The sequence below is a fragment of the Scyliorhinus torazame genome, chromosome 8 (assembly GCF_047496885.1).
Source record: "Scyliorhinus torazame isolate Kashiwa2021f chromosome 8, sScyTor2.1, whole genome shotgun sequence".
Lineage (NCBI taxonomy): Eukaryota > Metazoa > Chordata > Chondrichthyes > Carcharhiniformes > Scyliorhinidae > Scyliorhinus > Scyliorhinus torazame.
The window spans coordinates 175442187-175464835 of record NC_092714.1 but is presented as its reverse complement, the minus strand read 5'-3'; the positions used below and the strand labels follow the sequence as shown (position 1 = coordinate 175464835).

Sequence of the window (22649 nt, the reverse complement as noted above, 5' to 3'; positions counted from 1 at the left end):
CTCTTTCTGTGGGGGGGGGGGGGGAAGAGGGGAGTGGGCCTCTTTCTCTGGGGGGGGGGGGGAGAGTGGGCCTCTTTCTCTGGGGGTGGGGGGAGTGGGCCTCTTTCTCTGGGGGTGGGGGGAGTGGGCCTCTTTCTCTGGGGGTGGGGGGAGTGGGCCTCTTTCTCTGGGGGTGGGGGGAGTGGGCCTCTTTCTCTGGGGGTGGGGGGAGTGGGCCTCTTTCTCGGGGGGGGGAGAGTGGACCTCTTTCTCGGGGGGGGGGGGGAGTGGACCTTTTTCTCGGGGGGGGGGGGGGAGAGGGGAGTGGGCCTCTTTCTGTGGGGGAGAGGGGAGTGGGCCTCTTTCTCGGGGGGGGGGAGTGGGCCTCTTTCTGGGGGGGGGGAGTGGGCCTCTTTCTGGGGGGGGGGGGGGAGAGTGGGCCTCTTTCTGGGGGGGGGGGAAGAGTGGGCCTCTTTCTGGGGGGGGAGTGGGCCTCTTTCTGGGGGGGGAGTGGGCCTCTTTCTGGGGGGGGAGTGGGCCTCTTTCTGGGGGGGGTTGGAGTGGGCCTCTTTCTGGGGGGGGGGAATGGGCCTCTTTCTGGGGGGGAGGGAGTGGGCCTCTTTCTGGGGGGGGGGGAGTGGGCCTCTTTCTGGGGGGGGGAGTGGGCCTCTTTCTGGGGGGGGGAGTGGGCCTCTTTCTGGGGGGGGGGAGTGGGCCTCTTTCTGGGGGGGGGGGGAGTGGGCCTCTTTCTGGGGGGGGGGGGGAGTGGGCCTCTTTCTGGGGGGGGGAGTGGGCCTCTTTCTGGGGGGGGGGAGTGGGCCTCTTTCTGGGGGGGGGGAGTGGGCCTCTTTCTGGGGGGGGGGAGTGGGCCTCTTTCTGGGGGGGGGAGTGGGCCTCTTTCTGGGGGGGGGGGGAGTGGGCCTCTTTCTGGGGGGGGGAATGGGCCTCTTTCTGGGGGGGGGGAATGGGCCTCTTTCTGGGGGGGGGGAATGGGCCTCTTTCTGGGGGGGGGGAATGGCCCTCTTTCTGGGGGGGGGGAATGGCCCTCTTTCTGGGGGGGGGGAATGGCCCTCTTTCTGGGGGGGGGGAATGGCCCTCTTTCTGGGGGGGGGGAATGGCCCTCTTTCTGGGGGGGGGGAATGGCCCTCTTTCTGGGGGGGGGGAATGGCCCTCTTTCTGGGGGGGGGAAATGGGCCTCTTTCTGGGGGGGGGGAAATGGGCCTCTTTCTGGGGGGGGAATGGGCCTCTTTCTGGGGGGGGGAATGGGCCTCTTTCTGGGGGGGGGAATGGGCCTCTTTCTGGGGGGGGGAATGGGCCTCTTTCTGGGGGGGGGAATGGGCCTCTTTCTGGGGGGGAATGGGCCTCTTTCTGGGGGGGGGAATGGGCCTCTTTCTGGGGGGGGGGGAATGGGCCTCTTTCTGGGGGGGGGGAAATGGGCCTCTTTCTGGGGGGGGGAATGGGCCTCTTTCTGGGGGGGGGGAATGGGCCTCTTTCTGGGGGGGGGGGGAATGGGCCTCTTTCTGGGGGGGGGGGAATGGGCCTCTTTCTGGGGGGGGGGAATGGGCCTCTTTCTGGGGGGGGGGAATGGGCCTCTTTCTGGGGGGGGGGAATGGGCCTCTTTCTGGGGGGGGGAATGGGCCTCTTTCTGGGGGGGGGAATGGGCCTCTTTCTGGGGGGGGGGAATGGGCCTCTTTCTGGGGGGGGGGAATGGTCCTCTTTCTGGGGGGGGGGAATGGTCCTCTTTCTGGGGGGGGGGATGGTCCTCTTTCTGGGGGGGGGGGGGGAGTGGGCCTCTTTCTGGGGGGGGGAGTGGGCCTCTTTCTGGGGGGGGGGGAGTGGGCCTCTTTCTGGGGGGGGGGAGTGGGCCTCTTTCTGGGGGGGGGGAGTGGGCCTCTTTCTGGGGGGGGGGGGAGAGTGGGCCTCTTTCTGGGGGGGGGGGGAGAGTGGGCCTCTTTCTGGGGGGGGGGGAGTGGGCCTCTTTCGGGGGGGGGGGGGAGTGGGCCTCTTTCTGGGGGGGGGGAGTGGGCCTCTTTCTGGGGGGGAGTGGGCCTCTTTCTGGGGGGGGGGGAGAGTGGGCCTCTTTCTGGGGGGGGGGGGAGTGGGCCTCTTTCTGGGGGGGGGGAGTGGGCCTCTTTCTGCGGGGGGGGGAGTGGGCCTCTTTCTGGGGGGGGGGAGTGGGCCTCTTTCTGGGGGGGGGGGAGTGGGCCTCTTTCTGGGGGGGGGGAGTGGGCCTCTTTCTGGGGGGGGGGGAGTGGGCCTCTTTCTGGGGGGGGGGAGTGGGCCTCTTTCTGGGGGGGGGGGGAGTGGGCCTCTTTCTGGGGGGGGGGGGAGTGGGCCTCTTTCTGGGGGGGGGGGGAGTGGGCCTCTTTCTGGGGGGGGGGGGAGTGGGCCTCTTTCTGGGGGGGGAGTGGGCCTCTTTCTGGGGGGGGGGAGTGGGCCTCTTTCTGGGGGGGGGGGGAGTGGGCCTCTTTCTGGGGGGGGGGGGAGTGGGCCTCTTTCTGGGGGGGGGGGGGAGTGGGCCTCTTTCTAGGGGGGGGGGAGTGGGCCTCTTTCTAGGGGGGGGGGGGAGTGGTCCTCTTTCTAGGGGGGGGGGAGTGGGCCTCTTTCTAGGGGGGGGGGAGTGGGCCTCTTTCTGGGGGGGGGGAGTGGGCCTCTTTCTGGGGGGGGGGGGGAGTGGGCCTCTTTCTGGGGGGGGGGGGAGTGGGCCTCTTTCTGGGGGGGGGGGGAGTGGGCCTCTTTCTGGGGGGGGGGGAGTGGGCCTCTTTCTGGGGGGGGGGGGGAGTGGGCCTCTTTCTGGGGGGGGGGGGAGTGGGCCTCTTTCTGGGGGGGGGGGGGAGTGGGCCTCTTTCTGGGGGGGGGGGAGTGGGCCTCTTTCTGGGGGGGGGAGTGGGCCTCTTTCTGGGGGGGGGGAGTGGGCCTCTTTCTGGGGGGGGGAGTGGGCCACTTTCTCTGGGCGGGGGGGGATGTGTTTCTGGGGATTGGGCCTCTGTTTCTGGGGGGTGGGGGGATTGGGCCTCTCTCTCTCTCTCTGCGAAGTGGGGATTGGGACTCTCGCGGGGGCGGTGTTGCTGCCATTGAACTGCTGCTTAGGTGGATGGAAAGCAGGGCGACGCCCGGAACCCTCTGCCCAAGCTCCGAGTTGCAGACGGTATTTTGTGGATGACTCTCTCCGGAAGTGACTCCGTGCTCTTCTCCCTGGCGAGGGGGCCAGGTTCCGGGTGCTGCACACTTTCTCTTCCCCCCGGGCCAGGGGAGTTCCGGCGCGGGCTGTGAGTGACGGGGAAGCGGAGGCTCGCGGCCACCATGGCGACCCGCAGCCTGACGGACGCTTATGTGCTGATGCGGAACCGAGCGGCCCAGAGCCGGCAGTTGCTGGCCGAGCAAGTGAGTAAAAAGCCGGGACAGGCCCTGGGCCGCGGCGCTGCGGTGAGTCCCAGTCCCCGTGTTAGTCTGTGAGGCGGAGAGGGGACAGCAAGCAGGGTTGGCACCGGATATGGGAACCATTCATAGCTTCAAATATACCCTCAGTATCAGCAACTTCATCATTGTACAGTGTATCCCATAGAGAGAGTTATTGTATAGAAGATGTACAGTAACCTGGAGTTATATAGAACACATAGAGCATCCTAGAGAGTGCGAGTTATGGAAAAATGAAAATGAAAATCGCTTATTGTCACAAGTAGGCTTCAATGAAGTTACTCTATAGAGAAGGTTACATAGAATACATTGTTTTCTATAGATAGTTATATGGGATATACACTATCTTATAGAGAATGTTATTGTATAGATCATAGAATTTACAGTGCAGAAGGAGGCCATTCGGCCCATCGAGTCTGCACCGGCTCTTGGAAAGAGCACCCCACCCAAGGTCAACACCTCCACCCTATCCCCATAACCCAGTAACCCCACCCAACACTAAGGGTAATTTTGGACACTAAGGGCAATTTATCATGGCCAATCCACCTAACCTGCACATCTTTGGACTGTGGGAGGAAACCGGAGCACCCGGAGGAAACCCACGCACACACGGGGAGGATGTGCAGACTCCGCACAGACAGTGACCCAAGCCGGAATCGAACCTGGGACTCTGAAGCTGTGAAGCAATTGCGCTATCCACAATGCTACCATGCTGCCCCTAGGATACATAGTATATCCTAGAGGGAGCGTTATTGTATTGAACACATAGTGTACCTTATAGAGAGATAGTTATGTATGATATCTAATGTATCTGATGGCAGGAGTTATATAGAATAGATAATGTATCTATATAGGATTTACACTAACCTATAGAGAGATAGTTATACAGGATATATAGTGTATCCAATAGAGAAAGTTATTATATAGAATAGTGTACCCTATAGAGGATTGATGTAGGATATATAATATATCCTAAAGAGAGATTTATTAAACAGAATATATAATGCATCCTAGAGTCATTATATGGAATACATACTGTATCTTATTGATAGCGTTTTAGAATATATAGTGTATCCTGCAGAGATTTATTATATAAAACATTTATTATATAGAATATGTACATAGTATATCATATATATATATATATATATATATATAGAGAGAGAGAGAGACTTGTATAGGACCTTGTATATACATTTCTATTATATAGGATATATATTGTATCCCATGGAGAGATATTTTTATGTAGTGTATCCTCTGGCGAGATGTTTTTGATACAGGACATTTATTGTATAGAATTTGTGCAGTATATTCTAGATTGTAGAGTGTATCCCATAGAGATTTATTATATTGGTTATTTATTATATATAACACATATATAGCATATTCCTTCGAGTTTATTGTAAAGGATATTATATAGAATACATAGTCGTATATCCTATTGAGAGAGATGTTTTATATAGAATATATAGTGTATCCTATTGAAAGAGATTTATTATATAGGATATATGGCATGTGCCATTGACATTTATTATATGGGATATTTATTATTAACATCCTCTTGAGATTAATTGTATAGGATATGTATTTTATAGAACATATAGCATATCCTATAGAGAGATTTATTGTACATAAGATATTTATGATTTAGAACATATATTGTATATCCTGTATAATCAATCTATATAGGACATTTATTATATTAATATATATTTGTGTGTATATAGAGAGTTATTATTTAGTATTTGTATATTTATTATATTAATATATGATACACCGATTTATTATCCAGCACATTTGTTGGTATACTGCATTATAGCAAATAAACTGTGTAAATCTCATGTATATTTATGTATTATTATGTGGAAGAAAATAAATAGGAGCAGGAATAGGTCATCCAGCCCCTACAGAAGGAGGCTATTCAGCCTGTCATGTCTGTGCCAGCTCTCTGCAAAAGCAATTCACCCAACTCCACTCTTCCTCTGTTGCCTTGCAATTGTTTTTTTCTTTTCAGATAATGATCCCATTTGGAAGTAGTGATTGAACCCCCCCCCCCCACCCTGCGCTCTCAGGCTGCGTTTTCCAGATCGGACCACTTGCATGAAAGTTTTTTCCTTGTGCTGCCATTGCCATTGTTTCCTTCCCTGAAATCGGTGCCCTCAGGTTCTTGACCCTTCCACCAATGGGGAACTTTCTCCCCATCTACTCTGCCTAGACACAGATATAGACGTAGAAGACATAGAATTTACAGTGCAGAAGGAGGCCATTTGGCCCGTCGACTCTGCACCGACCCTTGGAAAGAGCACCCCACTTAAACCCACACTTCCGCCCATTCCCGTAACCCAGCAACCCCACCCAATCCCTTTGGACACGAAGGGCAATTTAGCATGGCCAATCCACCTAACCTGCACATCTTTGGACTTCATGATCTTAAGTACCTCTATCAAATCTCCTCTGAGCCTTCCCTTCTCTCAGAAGAACAGTGCCAGCTTCTGTAACATGTCCACAGAAATAGTCGCTCGTCCTTGAAACCATTTTCTTAATTCTTTCCAACAATCATCCCTGAAATGTGGTGCCCGGAATTGAACACATTGCTTCGGTTGAGGCTAGACGTGTGTTTTTATGAAGGTGTTTTTGCACTCTGCCTTTACTTCCAAAGACCAAGATCACTTTCTCCACTTTAACCACTTTCTTGAGCCACTCTTCAATGCCACCTTCAGTGATTTGTGCACATTTCACCCCAGATCCCTCTGCTCCTAGAATTGTATTCTTTTGTTGTATTGCCTTCCTTTGTTTTTCCTACCGGAGTGTATAACCTCACTCTTCTCTGCACTAAATATCATCTGCCATGTGTCTTCCCATTGCACCAACTTGTCAGTCTATCTCTATTCTGCTCACAGTTCACAATACTTACAGGTTTCATGTCATCTGCAAATTTGGAAATTGTACTCTGCACACTTGAATGTAGGTCACTCATATATAGACCAAGAAAAGTAGTAGTCAGGTCTCTGTTATCAACTGAACATCATATTCCCCTGGTGTCTTAACTGCCCAAGCAGCTCACTAACATGAACCATGCTCTGTATGTTCACATACATGTACAATAAAGTTAATTTGGACCATATTTCAGTCCCTCTTCCACTGACTTTACCTAATTCCTTCCAACTTCTTACTCTAGTGCTATATCTGTCTCCCCTGTACGTTTTTCTTTTTCTTGCCTTTCCTTATAGAAATAGAAATATCCCCAGGGTTAGGGCAATGGGAATTATTGCAGGATAAAGGCACTGGGATTATATAAATATATACATGGTCACAAACAGCTTTGGCTTTTGGCAGATTTTGCAAACACCCACCTGTTTAGTGGTTTAATGGTGTTTTTACAATGTTCTAATGAATAAATGGTGGTGCAATTTTGAGCAAACATATTGATTTTATATTTTTCTTTAGTGTTATTAGTGGGAATTGATGTGAACTCAAGACCTTATAGAAATGGCTGGGTGTGTTTTCTCTTGAGCCCACCATGCAGCCTGCAATGTGCAAGCTACTACTGAGCCAGCCAAGTAGCTATAATTGTAGTGAGTAGTTGGACCATTACGCGACAGATCCTAGGTTTAACATAAATATTCCAGACCCCAGCAACTCTACAGCGCTGGAGAGTGAAATATCTGAAGTTAGGTTTATAAAGAAAAATTTAATCAAACCATAAATTAAAGTATTTTTGCTGATCTATATTTTCTGGATGTTAGAAATCGTTGATATTCAGAGTTCGTATGCTATGTGTCACTCTCTGCTACAAGCCATTAAATTGACACTTGTTGGATTGACGATGTGTGTTTAATTGCTGATTCGCTGTGCAGACTAAAATAAAGAGCTAGTTAATGCTGTGCTGATGTGAGACACATTCTTAACAAAGGACAGCACGGAGCCGTTATTCAAAAGTTGTTTGAATTTTGGAAGAGGTTGTTGGTGGTGCTGAAGGCACATTTAGACAACACTTATTTAATACGGTGGTCATTAGTGGAGAGAGAATAGCTGAATTAAATTGAAGGTTAGAAACTGAGGAAACTAATCAGGTTTTCATATGACGGAACAGAAAGATGTTACCTCCAGATTTGCCCTTGTGTGCCAATTTGTAGTCTGGATAATTTCTTGAGATCTGCAACTGTAAACATGCCCTTCGGCTAAACAATCCAGGATTGGAGTTGTGCCAAAGACATAGAGCTAGGTTGGCATCAACCCAGCTAGGCATTCCTCTGAGTTGGCTCTATGCTTGGTTTTGGAGCCACCAGCATCCAGAGGGGTTGGAGGCACCATATGGGTAATATAGGCCCATCAACACTCGTAGCTTTGAGCCTCCAGGGTAACGATTCATTTAGAAATATTTAAGTGCCTTTGTACAGGTGGATGTTTACACTGCCTCTTTCAGCACACCTGTCTCATGCTGATTTTAACGGTGCCAGATATCTTGCAAGTATCTACAGCACACAGACCATTCTGGCCAACTGATCTATGCATGCATTTATACTCCTACCACCACGAGCCTCTGTCCACCCCTCTTCATCTAATTCTATTAATTCCTTCCATATATTTCTCGTGTGTTTACCTAGTTTCCCATTGAATGCACCTGTACTCTTCAGCTCAGTTCCTCCCCATGGTAATAAGTTTCACCTTCAGACCACTCTTAAGATAAAGAAGTGTCTCCTGAATTCACTTTAATTCACAATTGGATTTATTAATGACTCTCATTTATGGCTCCTAGTCCTGATCTTGCCTGCAAGTGGTGACAGCATCTTTATCTTTATCTGTCACTTAACCTCGAAGACCGCAACAGCCCAACCACCAATGTTCTCTTTATCCGCCCCAAAAAGCACTCCCCACCGCCTGTTCAATCTTTCATGATTGATATAATCTCTCAGTTGCAGTATCAATCTGGTTAATCTTTTTTGTATCTTCTCCAATGTTCATTTCCTTTTTAGAATATATATTTCTGGGGATTATTCATAATATTTTTACTGAGCTATCCCAGCAGTTAACTTTAAAGGAAGAAAGATTTGGATTAAAAAGCTCCGTTCAGGACCTCGGGTGGTCTCAAAGTGCTTGAAAACTGATTAAGTACTTTCTGTTGTGTTGTACTGTAGGAAGTGCGGCTGCCAATCTGAGAGCAGCTAGCTTTCATGATCAGCACTATGATACTGAGTGGATAATCTGTTTCAGTGATGTTGGTTAAAGGATAAATGTTGTTATGTGGATTGCCGTTAGAGTTCCAGGAGGAGTGGGAATCCTGGCTGATTTTATTTTTTTTTGCATCCTCACGTCTATTCCAGATTGCTGATGTTGATTGCAGCACCTCAGTGGAACAGCAACCTAACTGATTTTTTTGGGGGTTGGGGCAGCGGCAGTCTGGGGAGAGATCAAACTGGGATCACTCCAGTCTGCATGCTTCGAGATTATATCAGATTTAGCCCTAAGTCTTTGTGAGAAACCAGGGGCCAAATCTTTTTATTTCAAAAGGAAGACATCATTGTTTTCCTTTGCAGACCAGGAATTGACCATCGAGAGAGAAAAGCTGTAACTCCAAATACTAGGGCCAGCAGCAAGGTAATAAAAGGATTCTGGTATCATCAATGTTGCAAAGCAGATCTCTTTAGGCTACTTGTGTGAAATATTTACAGTGAAGGTGCAGGATCCTTGAGAACCTGTTCTTGATGGAGTGGCAGCTAATGCAATAAGTTTAATTGTCTTTGATTCTGCATGCTGACTGCAACTATTGTCAAAAGCTGGCTCCTAGCTGAGAATGGTAGCAGCCCCGTGTATAACACAATCTTAACTTCTATGAAATAACTCCTCGTTTATTGCAATATAAATGGGAACATCTTGTCAATATTATTGTGCCTCCTCTGTCAGGGCCACATTGAGCTCATGGTTAGAACCTGGCTCCTGCCCAAGAACATGTGCCCATCACCTATACACCTTGCCCACGAACCCTCTCCAGAACCTTTCCTGCTGCTTTGTGGACCTTGTCCCATATTCATATTCGTCAGTAACAATTAGCCAGTGCTGACTTGGCAAATAATTGTAAAAGTGAGGATTTGTTTTATATTGAAGCATAACCGAGCAATAGAACTGGGAAATCTAAATTGGCCAAGATATTAGGGTTAGGAAGAGAAGTTAAGGTGGATTTTATTCCTCTACATGATTATTTAATGGTCTCTACTGATCTGATTAGATACTATAAAGTATTGGTGCCACCCCAGATTGCTGTTAACCTCTCCAAAAATTATTCAGCAATGTTGAATGTAATGGAAAAGCTCAAAGGGGGCAATTTGTTTTTGATGCTTTACTTCTTGTTAATGCCAACAATATTAATCATTTTTTAATCCCAGCCTGCATACTATAAAGCGACGTCAAATTTATGCTCTAAAATACATTCTTTGGTTTAAAATTAGTGGGGAGAGATTTAAAAGGATTAATCACTGATGCTGGGTTTAATCACAGTACATTGTGGAATATGCTTCATGGGTTTGTTATGGGGTTAAATCACTGCACATTGTGGTGTGTCCTGTGTGATTGTGAGCGGTTGCTGGGTTTAATTGCTATATTGTCGATTACAGAATTACACCATTGTTATGGGCCAGGGGTTAGAGAACCCCAAAGTGTATCATGAAGTTCACCTGATCCACAACTTTTACTAGATTGTGGTATGGGGAGCACATGGCCCACTCTACAGGTGTGGTACAGCAGAAATGGAAAAGTATTTTTTAAAACAAAACTATGTTTATTCTATGAACGCAAGTTAACCTTTTTAAAACATACAGTGAACATCTTAGCAACCATCAATTCAAATACAACCCCCAAAGAATACAACACTAAGTAATCCTTAATAACTTCCCAAACAACATCCAGAAGACTTACAAAAAACATAACCTTTAACAGAAGCACATCAGGTTAAAGTCACTACTGAAAACATTTATAATTCTGAATTCACCAAATGATCAAGAGATAGTCTTTTCATGGCAGAGAGATCAACAGTACACCTGCTCTGTCTGACTTCAGTTCCAACACTGAAAACAAAATTAAAACACACCCTGCAGCAAACAGTCTAAAACAAAAGTAAAAAGCTGAGACACCCCAGCTCCACCCACTCCCTGACATCACTGCAGTAGTAAACACCCATTTCTTAAAGGTACTCTCACTACAGATATTTATATACACACTCATTTATAAACACCCATTCACCCATTTATTAAAGGTACTCTCACATGACGCCTCCACCCGCCCCCCCCCCCAAGAAAAAAAAACCATCAACTTCAAGATGGTTTCATTTTTCACCTTTTCACTATCCTTTAAGAAATGTACACAGTAAACAAACTTTTTTTGTTTCAAAAAAAACAACGCACGCAAACAGGTACAATAATATAGTCCATTTTTGTTCTTCTTCCTCCAACTGAAATGATTGACAGTCTCTTTGAACAAGAAGGTCTCTGCACGATCCGTCCATTTCTCTACGCCTCGGCATTTCTCTTTAAAGTCAGATACTTTAGTTCAATCTGATCACAAAGTCCCTTGTAATTCTCCAACACGGGAGCATTGGTCATCACAGCTTTCAGGCAGTCAAATGCCTGTTGAAAGTCCGCTGACCACTGAAATTTTCGACGTTTCTTCAGCAAGTCCATCAGTGGAGCGACCACACTGCTGAAATTCGGTACAAATTTCCAGTAAAATCCACTCATACCAAGAAACCGCATTATTTCCCTTTATCTTGAGGGTACCGGAAACTCCTCAAGGAAAGTGACTTGGGCTTTTCCAAATTCACTTTTGGCTAGGTTTATCACCAAACCCACCTCTTGAAGTCGATCGAATAACTCAATCCGATGTTTCAAATGTTCTGTCCATGTCTGGCTGAAAATTACCAGATCGTCGATGTATACCGCACAATTGGGTAATCCTGAAACGACTTTGTTAGTTCACCGTTGAAATGTGGCTGGGGTGTTTTTCATGCCAAATGGCATAACTTTGAATTGGTATATACCATCTGGAGTCACAAAAGCTGAAATCTCCTTTGCCCTTTCGGATAAAGGTACCTGCCAGTAACCTTTTAAGTAAATCCAGTTTGGAAATAAAAGCTGATTGTCCCACTTTCTCAATGCAATCGTCCAAATGTGGGATAGGATAAGAGTCCGTTTTTGTAACTGCATTAATCTTTCTATAGTCCACACACAACTGTTGGGTACCATCTGGTTTTGGTACCATCACTATGGGTGAGCTCCATTGGCTGCAACCCACTTCAATTATGTCATTTTTAACCATAAACTCAATCTCTTTGTTAACCTGTGCCAATTTTAAAGGGTTAAGTCTATATGGATGTTGTTTGATTGAAACAGCATTAATCTACATCATGTATAGCCATTTTAGTACTTCCCAATTTATCTCTACAAACTTGCCCATGTGATATCAATAACTCGGGTCAGTCCGTTTTCCTCTGGAAGGTAACTCAACAATTTATCCCAATTTTTAAGAACATCCTCGTTTTCCAATTGAATTTGAGGTATGTCAAATTCACAGTCCTCTGGATTTGGTTCTCACTTTGAGTTAGAATCATTAAAACCTCCTCCTTTTTCTCTCCTTCCCTTTCAAAGTACCTTTTAAGCATATTCAATTGACACACTCGGTGAGTCTTCCTTCTATCTGGTGTTTTTACCACATAATTCACCTCAATTAATTTCCTTTCAATCTGATAAGGTCCACAAAACCTAGCTTTTAAAGGTTCACCTACCACTGGTAACAACACTAAAACTTTATCTCCACTGGCAAAACTACGAACTTTGGATTTCTTGTCCGCTACCCGTTTCATCACATTTTATGCAACTTTTAAATGCTGTGTAGCCAATTCACCTGCTCTATTTAATCGTTCCCTAAAATTTGACACGTAATCCAATAATGTAAGTTCTGATTTCTCACTCACCAATTTTTCCTTGATCAATTTAAGTGGTCCTCTTACCTCGTGACCAAAAATTAGTTCAAAAGGACTAAATTTGGTTGACTCATTAGGTGCATCGCTAATAGCAAACAGTACGAATGGAATTACTTTATCACAATCCTCTGGATAATCGTGACAATAAGCCCTCAACATTGTCTTTAATTTCTGATGCCACCTTTCTAATGCTCCCTGCGATTCTGGATGGTACGCAGTTGATTTAAATTGTTTTATTCCTAAGCTATCCATAACTTCTTTGAATAACCTTGAGGTACAATTTGATCCTTGATCCGATTGTATTTCTGTGGGTAGCCCATATCTAGTAAAGAATTTAAGTAGCTCCTCCACAGTCTTTTTAGCTGTAATATTACGTACTGGAATGGCCTCTGGAAACCTAGTAGACACATCCATTATCGTTAAAAGATATTGTTTCCCACTTTTGGTTTTAGGAAGCGGTCCTATGCAATCAATTAGGACCCTTGTAAAAGGTTCCTCAAATGCTGGACTGGGTATTAAGGGCGCTGGTTTCATCACAGCTTGAGGTTTCCCTATCACTTGACATGTGTGACAAAATTTAACTCCATCTTTATGTAGTCCAAGCCAATAAAAATGTTTCTGGATTTTAGCTTGAGTTTTCCTTATTCCCAAATGACCTCACACTGGTACCTCATGTGCAACTCGCAACACCTCCTTTCTCTACCCTACCGGCAATACTACTTGATGAACTTCTGCCCACTTTTCATCCGCCAGTATATGTAATGGTCTCCATTTTCTCATCAAGACATCACTTTTACGGTAATAACGCTCTGGTATACATGCAGATTCCTCTTCCGTGTATGCTTTCTGATACATCTGTTTTATTTCTACATCATTTTGTTGTAACTCCGCCAATTTTCCTGAACTAAAAATATCCGCCTCATCCTCCACCTGTTCTTGTTCTTTTTCAACCATCTGATCAAAAATCGTTTCTGATAATTGCACTTCAACTTCATCTTCACTCTTTGATTTCTCCTCTTGTCTTAACCTGTGACTTTGCGACCTTGTTACTACAAAATCCAGAAAAATCCCAGGATATTTGTCCTTCAACACTTCAGTTGTCTGATTTTCCACTGGCTTTTAATCCACAGTAGGCATCACTCCCACCTGCGATCCAGCTATATCATTACCCAAGATAAACTGTATTCCTGGACAAGATAATTTCTCTATTACTCCTACTACCAATTCACCACTCTTTGCTGGACTTTCCAACCTTACCTTATACAATGGAACACTACTCCTCTCACCCTGAATTCCACATAATACCACCTTTTCTGGCAATATTCTTCCCAAACTACATAACTCCTAATCTCTTACCATTAAAGATTGACTAGCTTCCGTATCTCTTAAAATTGTGACTTCTTTACCTGCTCCTCCTGATACACATAAGTAAACTTTACCTACAAGTAAATTCTTTAAAGAGATCTGGCACCTTATTATCAATCACCTCTTGATCAGGCTGTACAATCTTTTGCCCCTCCTTCGCTTCACTTGGGCTTTCCTTTACCACTTTAATAAACCCCACTGTCTTATCCTGTTTTACCACATCAGCCTTCCCAGTGCTTTTCTTCAATCACCAACACTGTGACTTTACATGGCCTAGTTTATTACAGTGAAAGCATTTGAAACTTTTCATGTCTCTTCCACCCTCCTGGATTTCTTTTTTAATCTGAGGTACACTCTCTTTATTATCTCCCATCAGATCACCTTTACCTTTACCATGCAAGTATTTCTCACGTCCCCAGTTTCTATCCCTCACAGGCTAAAACTGATGTCGGAAACCAAGCTTTGATTTATGAACTAATTCATAATCATCTGCCATTTCCGCTGCTAATCTCGCAGTTTTCACCCTCTGCTCTTCCACATGAGTTCTCACTACATCAGGAATTGAATTTTTAAACTCCTCCAAAAGCATAATTTCTCAGAGAGCTTCATACGTTTGATCTATTTTCAAAGCCCTTATCCAGCTATCACAATTACTCTGAGCATTTCAAACTCCATGTATGTTTGACCAAATTCTTTCCTTAAATTTCTAAACCTTCGTCTATAGGCTTCAGGCACTAGTTCATATGCACCATGATGGATTTTTTCACCTCCTCATACGTCCCAAATACCTCCTCCGGTAGTGATGCAAACACTTCACTAGCTCTACCTACCAGCTTTGTTTGAATCAGTAATACCCACATGTCCTGTGGCCATTTCATTTGTCTAGCTACCTTCTCAAATGAAATGATAAAGGCTTCTACCACCTCGTCAAACCTTGGCAATGCTTGGACAGATTTAAATATATCCCCACCAAGCCTTCGACTATGACGCTCTTTCTCACTATCCTCATCACTATCCTCCAACTGTACGTTTCTCTTTACATCTGCCAATTTTAACTGACTGTTCTGTTTCATAGCCATTTTCTAAAGTTCAAACTCTCTTTTTCCCTTTCCTCTCTATCTCTTTCCTTTTCCTCTCTCTCTCTTTCTTTGTTTCTTTCTGCTCTCTCCTTTTCTTTTTCCCTGATCTGTATCTCCCATTCTCCTTTTCTCTCATTGCATATTCAAGCTGCTTTAATTCTTTCTCATGTTCCATTTGTTTAATTTGTAACTGAAGTTTTGACATTTCCAATGAGTCAAACTGTATCTCAGCCAACTTTAAATGCTTAGCCATCGCCATAATTACCTAATCTTTTCGCATTCTGTCAGGTAATGTTAACTGCAATGTTTTTGCCAAATCTAACAGTCTGCTTTTAGTCTCTGTCCGTAAGGTACTGCGTATGCCCATCTCCACCCCAAAAAACTTCAGAACCTCTGAAAGAGCCATTGTCCACAATATACTCCCTACTTAAACTAAAATACCACACCTGAAAAGCACCCACAATATGCTCACCCCTCACTGTCTTTAAGTTCACAAAGCCAATCCATTAGATAGATTTTTATTCCCCTCGAGCCCCCAATATGTTACGGGCCAGGGTTTAGAGAACCCAAAGTGTATCATGGAGTTCACCTGATCCACAACTTTTACTAGATTGTGGTATGGGGAGCACACGGCCCACTCTAGAAGGATGAGGTGGGATCTTATAGAAACATATAAAATTATGAAGGGAATAGATAGGATAGATGCGGGCAGGTTGTTTCCACTGGCGGGTGAAAGAAGAACTAGGGGGCATAGCCTCAAAATATGGGGAAGTAGATTTAGGACTGAGTTTAGGAGGAACCTCTTCACCCAAAGGGTTGTGAATCTATGGAATTCCTTGCCCAGTGAAGCAATAGAGGCTCCTTCATTAAATGTTTTTAAGATAAAGATAGATAGTTTTTTGAAGAATAAAGGGATTAAGGGTTATGGTGTTCGGGCCGGAAAGTGGAGCTGAGTCCACAAAAGATCAGCCATGATCTCATTGAATGATGGACCAGGCTCGAGGGGCCAGATGGCCTACTCCAGCTTCTAGTTCTTATGTTCTACAGGTGAGGTACAGCAGAAATGGAAAAGTATTTTTTAAAGCAAAACTATGTTTATTCTATGAACTCAAGTTAACCTTTTTAAAACATACAGTGAACATCTTAGCAACCATCAATTCAAATACAACCCCCAAAGAATACAACACCAAGTAATCCTTAATAACTTCCCAAACAACATCCAGAAGACTTACAAAAAACATAACCTTTAACAGAAGAACATCAAGTTAAAGTCACTACTGAAAACATTTATAATTCTGAATTCACAAATTATCAAGAGATAGTCTTTTCATGGCAGAGAGATCAACAGTACACCTGCTCTGTCTGACTTCAGCTCCAACACTGAAAATGAAACTAAAACACACCCTGCAGCAAACAGCCTAAAACGAAAGTAAAAAGCTGACACAACCCAGCTCCACCCACTCTCTGACATCACTGCAGTAGTAAACACCTATTTCTTAAAGGTACTCTCACTACAGATATTTATATACACACCCATTTATAAACACACATTTCTTAAAGGTACTCTCACATGACACAATGATGCAGCACAGGAGGCCATCCAACCCATCCCAGCTGTGATGGCTTTCTGAAAGAGCTATCCAATCACTCCCACTTCCCTGTTCTTTCCCCACAGCGTTGCAATTTTTTCCACTTCCAAGTGTTTAACCAGTTCCCTTTCGAAAGTTACACCTGCATCTGCTTCCAGCATCCATCAGGCAATGCATTCTTGATCAGAACAACTCCGTGTAAATGCTTTTTTCTCTTGTCATCTCTGCTTCGTTTCCCATTCAACCTTAAACTTGTGTCCTGCAGCTGCTGATGCTACTGCCACTGGCAACAGTTTCTGCTTATTTACTTTTCAAAACTCTTTATGATTTTCAATATCTCTGTTATTCCTTAATACTCTCTCAAAGAGGAACAAACAGAATATCTAAGGATTCTTATACAGATGGCCAGTGCTGTCTGCTTCTTGCAAACCAAAGGTTTAATGCACAGCGATCTTAAGTCTTCAGCATCTTTCATCTCTCCACATAACTGAAGTCTTACTTCCCTAGTACTATTCTAGTAAATCTTGACATCCTTCCTAAAGCATAACTTTGGAAGTGAACACAGATTTCAGCTCGGGTTCCAACCAATGTTCAAAGGTTTAACATAAAATTGCTTTGGACTCTCTGCCATTAATAATGTCTGTGATCCCAGAAGTATTTTTAACACCATCTCTACTTCTCTTGCCACATAGAAAGACCACTGCTCTGTTCTTGCACCTTTTAAAAATTGCACCATTTCTAATTATTGAGTACATTTCTGGATTTTGCCATCTACAAAGTTTGAAATTATTTCCCCTATATACCCCTGTCCAGGTAATTAAAATATATATCAGAAAAGAGTTATGACCCTAACACAAACCTCTGGAGACACTACTGTGCACTCCCTTCCCTCTGAAAAACAGTCTGTGTGTGTGTATTGTGAAATGTGTGTATCTTTGCTGGGTTTAATAATGGCATATTCTGGAATGTGTGTGTGCACTGAGTAAACCCCAGTACCTTGTGGTGCTGCGGTTTAATTTGTACATTGTAGAGTATGGAGTGTGTATTGGTCTAGATTTATGCAGACTTGGGAGTCCTCCGGTGAATGGCCAGGCCCAATATGATAGTGTGTTTGGGACAATATCCATATGATGGACATGACTCCATAGCACAAACTACCCTGAATTTGCCACTTCATTTAGAAAGATCACAGGTTACGGTGAATGAGCTGGCACAGCGGGCTAATTTAGGGGCGATGCCATTTACGGTAGCAAGGGATAGATAGGTTTAGGTACTTGGGGATTCAGGTAGCGAGGGAATGGACGGGGCTCCATAAGTGGAACTTAATAAAGCTGGTGGAGGAGGCCAGGGAGGATCTTAAGAGGTGGGATACACTGCACTTAACGTTGGCGGGGAGGTCCAAGTGGTGAAAATGAATATTCTGCCGAGGTTCTTGTTTATCTTTCAGGCTCTCCCGATCTTTATACCAAAGGCCTTTTTTCGGACAGTGGACTCGCTCATCTCTGACTTTGTATGGGTGGGGAAGGTGCCGAGGGTGGGGAGGACCCTGCGGCAGAGGCAGCGGGGGGGGGCAGTTGGCGTTGCCAAACTTGCTTCATTATTATTGGGCGGCGAATGTGGACAAGGTGCGGCGGTGATGGGAAGGAGAAGGGGTAGAGTCGGTTAGGATGGAGGAGGAATCTTGTAAGGGGTCTAGTTTAAGGGCTATGGTGACGGCAGTATTGCCAATGGCTCTGAGTAGGTATTCAGGGAGCCCAGTGGTGCAGTCCACGGTGAAGATATGGAATCAGCTGAGGAGGCATTTTAGGGTGGAAGGGATGTCGGTGCTAACGCCGCTGTGCGAGAAAAATGGGTTTGAGCTGGGGGGATGAATAGTGTACACAGGAGGTGGAGGAAAGTGGGGCTGGTCATGGTGAGGGATTTGTATTTGGAGGAAGGGTTTGCCAGTCTGGAGGAGCTAAGGGGGAGGGTAGAGCTGCCGAGGGGTAGTGAGTTCAGGTATCTACAGGTTAGGGACTTTGCACGAAAGGTCTGGAAGGGGTTCCCTAGATTGCCGGGATACACCCTGCTGGAGCGACTGCTGCTTCCGGATGTGGAAGGAGAGGGAAGAATTGGGGGTATGTATAAGTGGCTGGGGGAGCAGGGGGGTGAGCGGGTGGTGAAGATCAAGGAGAAATGGGAAGCGGAGTTGGGAATGGAGATCAATTGGGGAGTATGGAGTGAGGCACTGCGAAGGGTAAGCGGGATCTCCTCTTGTGCAAGGATGAGCCTGATACAGTTTAAGGTGGTGCACAGGGTGCATACGACTCAGGCGAGAATGAGTGGGTTCTTTCAGGGGGTAGCAGATGAGTGTGAGAGGTGTGGGCGGGGGCCCGCGAATCACGCGCACATGTTTTGGAGTTGTGAAAAATTGGGAAGATTCTGGGCGGGAGTGTTCGCGGTCTTAGCCAGGATAGTGGAGGAGGGACTGGACCCGGACTCTTTGGTGGCGATATTTGGGGTTTCAGAGAAGCCGGAGCTCATGGAGAGGAGGAAGGCCGATGTCTTGGCCTTCGCCTCTCTGATTGCACGGCGACGAATTTTGCTGGAGTGGCGGTCGGCATCGCCACCGGGGATAGGAGCATGGTTGGGTGACCTGTATGACTTCCTGCGGTTAGAGAAGATAAAGTATGAGTTAAGGGGCTCAGCAGGGGAGTTTGAGAAAAGGTGGGGGATGTTTGTGACCGTGTTTGAGGAGCTGTTCGTCGGTGGGGGGTGGGTGGAAAAGATGAAAAATCTGTACAAACTTTATAGTTGATTGTTGGGAAGAATGTTTCCCGGGGTGTTTATTTGCTGTTACCTACTTTGATGCAAGTTTGAATAAAATGCGTCTAAAATAAAATAGAAAGACCATAGGTTGGCTGGTGTAAATAGTAGGGTTGGTGGGAGAGATGGGGAAATTTGAATGTTGGGCTTCTAGAGTTGCGATAAGGCATGTTGGGGGAAGTGTAAATAGAGTTTAGTTTGCAGTTAAACTGTGCTCTGATTAACTGGGAGTAGATGATGCTGCACACCAGCCTTTTCTATTCCTCGCTATCAGGGAGGCGGGGGAGCGGCTTGGGATGGGGGGTGAACGAGGGACTGGGGAGGGCCTGTAAAAGTCTGAGATTCGCATAGCAGACAATCCTCAAAAGGATTTGCTTGTGTTAGCCAATCAAAATGCAATAACTTATTTTGTTTTAATAAGTTTAGAGTACCCAATTAATTTTTTCCAATTAAGGGGCAATTTAGCGTGGCCAATTCACCTAGCCTCCACATCTTTGGGTTGTGGGGGCGAAACCCACACAATCATGTGGACACTGACCCAGAGCCGGGATCGAACTTGGGACCTCGGTGCCGTGGGGCAGCAGGGCTAACCCACTGCACACCGTGCTGCCCTGAAAATGCAATAACTTATTGATCACAGGATCTCACTCTCGTGATTGGAAGGCAGAATGTATCCTCCAGCTTGCTTTGAAATTTGACCTCAGCTTTGCCTTTTCACTCTTTAGCTAAGAGGACTGTGACTGTGTGGTGCATGCTGCTGTTTACATGGTTACCAAGACTGTTTCATGTTAGTGTGTATTGTATATAGCTCTGTGCAACCTGATGCTTGGTTTCTTTTATTTGTATTACAATGCTGCATTGTGTTCTCAAATATCTAGAGGAAACCAAAGGATCTCCAATGGAATATTTGTACTTGTAGCATCTTTTACAACCACGGGACCGCCACAGTCCAATGAAGTGCTTTGGAAATGCCGTCACTCCTGTGGTGATAGTCCCTAATGGCCCCTGTATGGGAAATGTGGCGGCCTTTTTGCACGTTGACAGTTCCTGTAAACTCCGAGGAGATGATTCACCTGTTTTCAGTGATGCTGGCTGAGGGACAAATATTGGCCAGCGCATTGGGAAAACTCTCTGGATCATCGTAGTACAGCGCTACGGGACATTTTTCTCAGCAGAAAGGCTGCACCTCTGACAGTACAGGTCTCCCTCATTATTGTACGGGACTGTCGGCCTAGAATTTGACCTCCAGTTTCTAGAGGTCAGAGATGTGAACAATTAACACCTATTCAGGGGCAAGAATTCTACCTCTTGAGGCAAGGTGGATGCTGTTTATAGCAGAGCTGTTTCACTAGGGGTGAAAGTTAGGGATTTGTAGAGTTTGGGTCAGGGATTGTAGGGAACCAGGACTTTGGAGGTAATGAAGTTCAAGACCGTGAAGGCATTGAAACAAGAATCAGTATATGAGGTGTTGGGGACCTGCAAAAGATGTCGGTTCAACAAGGGCAGTAGTGATGGGGCTTTATATGGTGTAGATTAGCATAGAATTATATGTCATTTGCAACACAGAAAGAGGCCATTTGATTTTAGCTCATTTGGGTTGTGCCTGTGTTTATGCATCCTGTGAGCCTTTGCCCACCAAACCCTATCAGTATAGCTTCCTATTCCATTCACATTCCAAATACAATGCTGTATTCTAACTGGTCTATGACTAAAAATATTTCTCCTGATTTTCTTATTGGATTTACTAATGACTATCTTCTATTTATGGTCTGAACCCTCACAAGGGGGTACATGAGTAGAGCTTTGTATGTGCTGAGTTTTACAGAGAGTCCGGTTGAGAGACCAGACTGGAGAGTATTAGAAAAGTCCCATCTGCAGGTATGAGAAGCACAAATCGGATTTCAATTCCAAATTGGGCTGAGGTGGAGGTGGGCAGTGTTTGCGGCTGGATGGGCTTGTGATGGAGCGATGTGAGAGTCAGAAGTTGACTTTGAGGCCGAATAGAATGGGAAGGATGCCAGCAATCCAGTTTAGCTTGGGCAGTGACTGGGGCGGGAGGTGGAGTTGGTGACCAGGGAACTGAGTTTTTGTTGGGGGCAGCTAACTGTGATGTCTTCAGTTGTCCTGATAGTTGGAACAAATTGTTTAGCAAACAGTCTGCAACACAGGAAGCAGAGGAATTGAGACAGGTCACGCTTGGTGTCATAGGTACATTTGTGGAAGTTATCCAACTCAAAATATTTAGCTAATCAAACTATTAATCTAATCTCCAGCTGCCAAACGCTCTGTGCACAGATTGTAAAGTTAGTGAAAGGTGCGGCTTGCTAAGTACAAACTATATTGGCTGGTGCTAGTGTTGTGGGACTGACGTCAGTAAACATCTATAATATAATCAGAAAATGCTGGATAAACTCAGCAGGCCATCTTCTGATCAGTTGAGACTCCCGTATGAAAATTGTACATTGACATTCTGGCATGGATGGTCTGTCTCTTTGTTCAATGTTAGACATCCTTGTCCAGAAAACCTCTTTGTTTAAAAAAAAAAAAAATCTCTTGAATGTTTAATGTCCTCAGCCCAACACCTAATCCAGGCTGGGAATGCCGCACTGTCAGAGATGTGCCGTTCAGGTGAATTGTCACTGTGAAGTGGGGTAGGAATGTGAGATGTTGTGGCCAGCATGTCTCCCTCAACCAGCAATATCAAAGAATTGACTCAAATCTTTTATCTTGTGCTGTACACGGAATCTTCAGTTTGAAGGTTGACTATGACATTTGTCAATATGATGATAACTGCACTTCCAAAGCACTTTGGGATGTTTCTGAAAGATGTGATGAGGCACTGTATAAATCGAAGGCCATTTCAAGCACCAGATGATACTTTTGTCGGTGAGGCTCTCTCTTTGAGAAGCTACTGAGGATATTAGTTAATGTGCAGTGATTAATTATTAAGATGTTATCCTAGCTTTTACTCTGCAGGTGAATTCACCAAGTTTACACCAGCTGTGCGCCTTCCACCCTTCTCTGTATTATAAATAAGAAGTGGAACAATGAAAGTCTCAGGATTAATCTCATTGTGCAGTTTTTAGTTTTGTTTTTTCTTCAGTTAACTGAGCTGGCTGCTCTTTGCCAGTGAACCTGGTGCGACTACGCTGACACATGATTACAGTCCTTACTGGGGATGCTGGTTTCTGTTAACTTACTGCCTGTTTTTTTACTCACTGTCTGATCTGACCACCTGTGTCTGTTTCCTCTGTTCTGGTCTCCCTGGTTGGCTGGGGTTTGATGGATGCTACCAATCGCTGCAGGAGTTGGATGAGGTACTGTCCAATTTATCATTCATAAACTACAAAGGCCAGGGCTAGTGGTGCTAGGCCCCAGTGTAATCTTGTGTTAAAAGTTCACACTTGAAATGTAAATGAAATGAAAATCGCTTATTGTCACAAG

At 45.5% G+C, this 22649-nt stretch overlaps 1 protein-coding gene across 2 annotated transcripts in view; it reads left to right on the top strand.

Annotated features, from left to right (window-relative positions):
- The first annotated feature begins 3169 nt into the window (after positions 1–3169).
- The window catches only part of stx16 (syntaxin 16), a 44610-nt gene continuing 25130 nt past the window's right edge, over positions 3170–22649 (top strand). The window contains exon 1 of one of the 2 annotated variants that reach the window (XM_072514536.1): positions 3170–3405. In XM_072514536.1, the coding sequence (XP_072370637.1) occupies positions 3283–3405 (123 nt within the window). In that variant the 5' untranslated portion in view covers positions 3170–3282. The remainder of the gene's footprint in view (positions 3406–22649) is intronic. The other variant, XM_072514537.1, reaches the window with a different exon arrangement.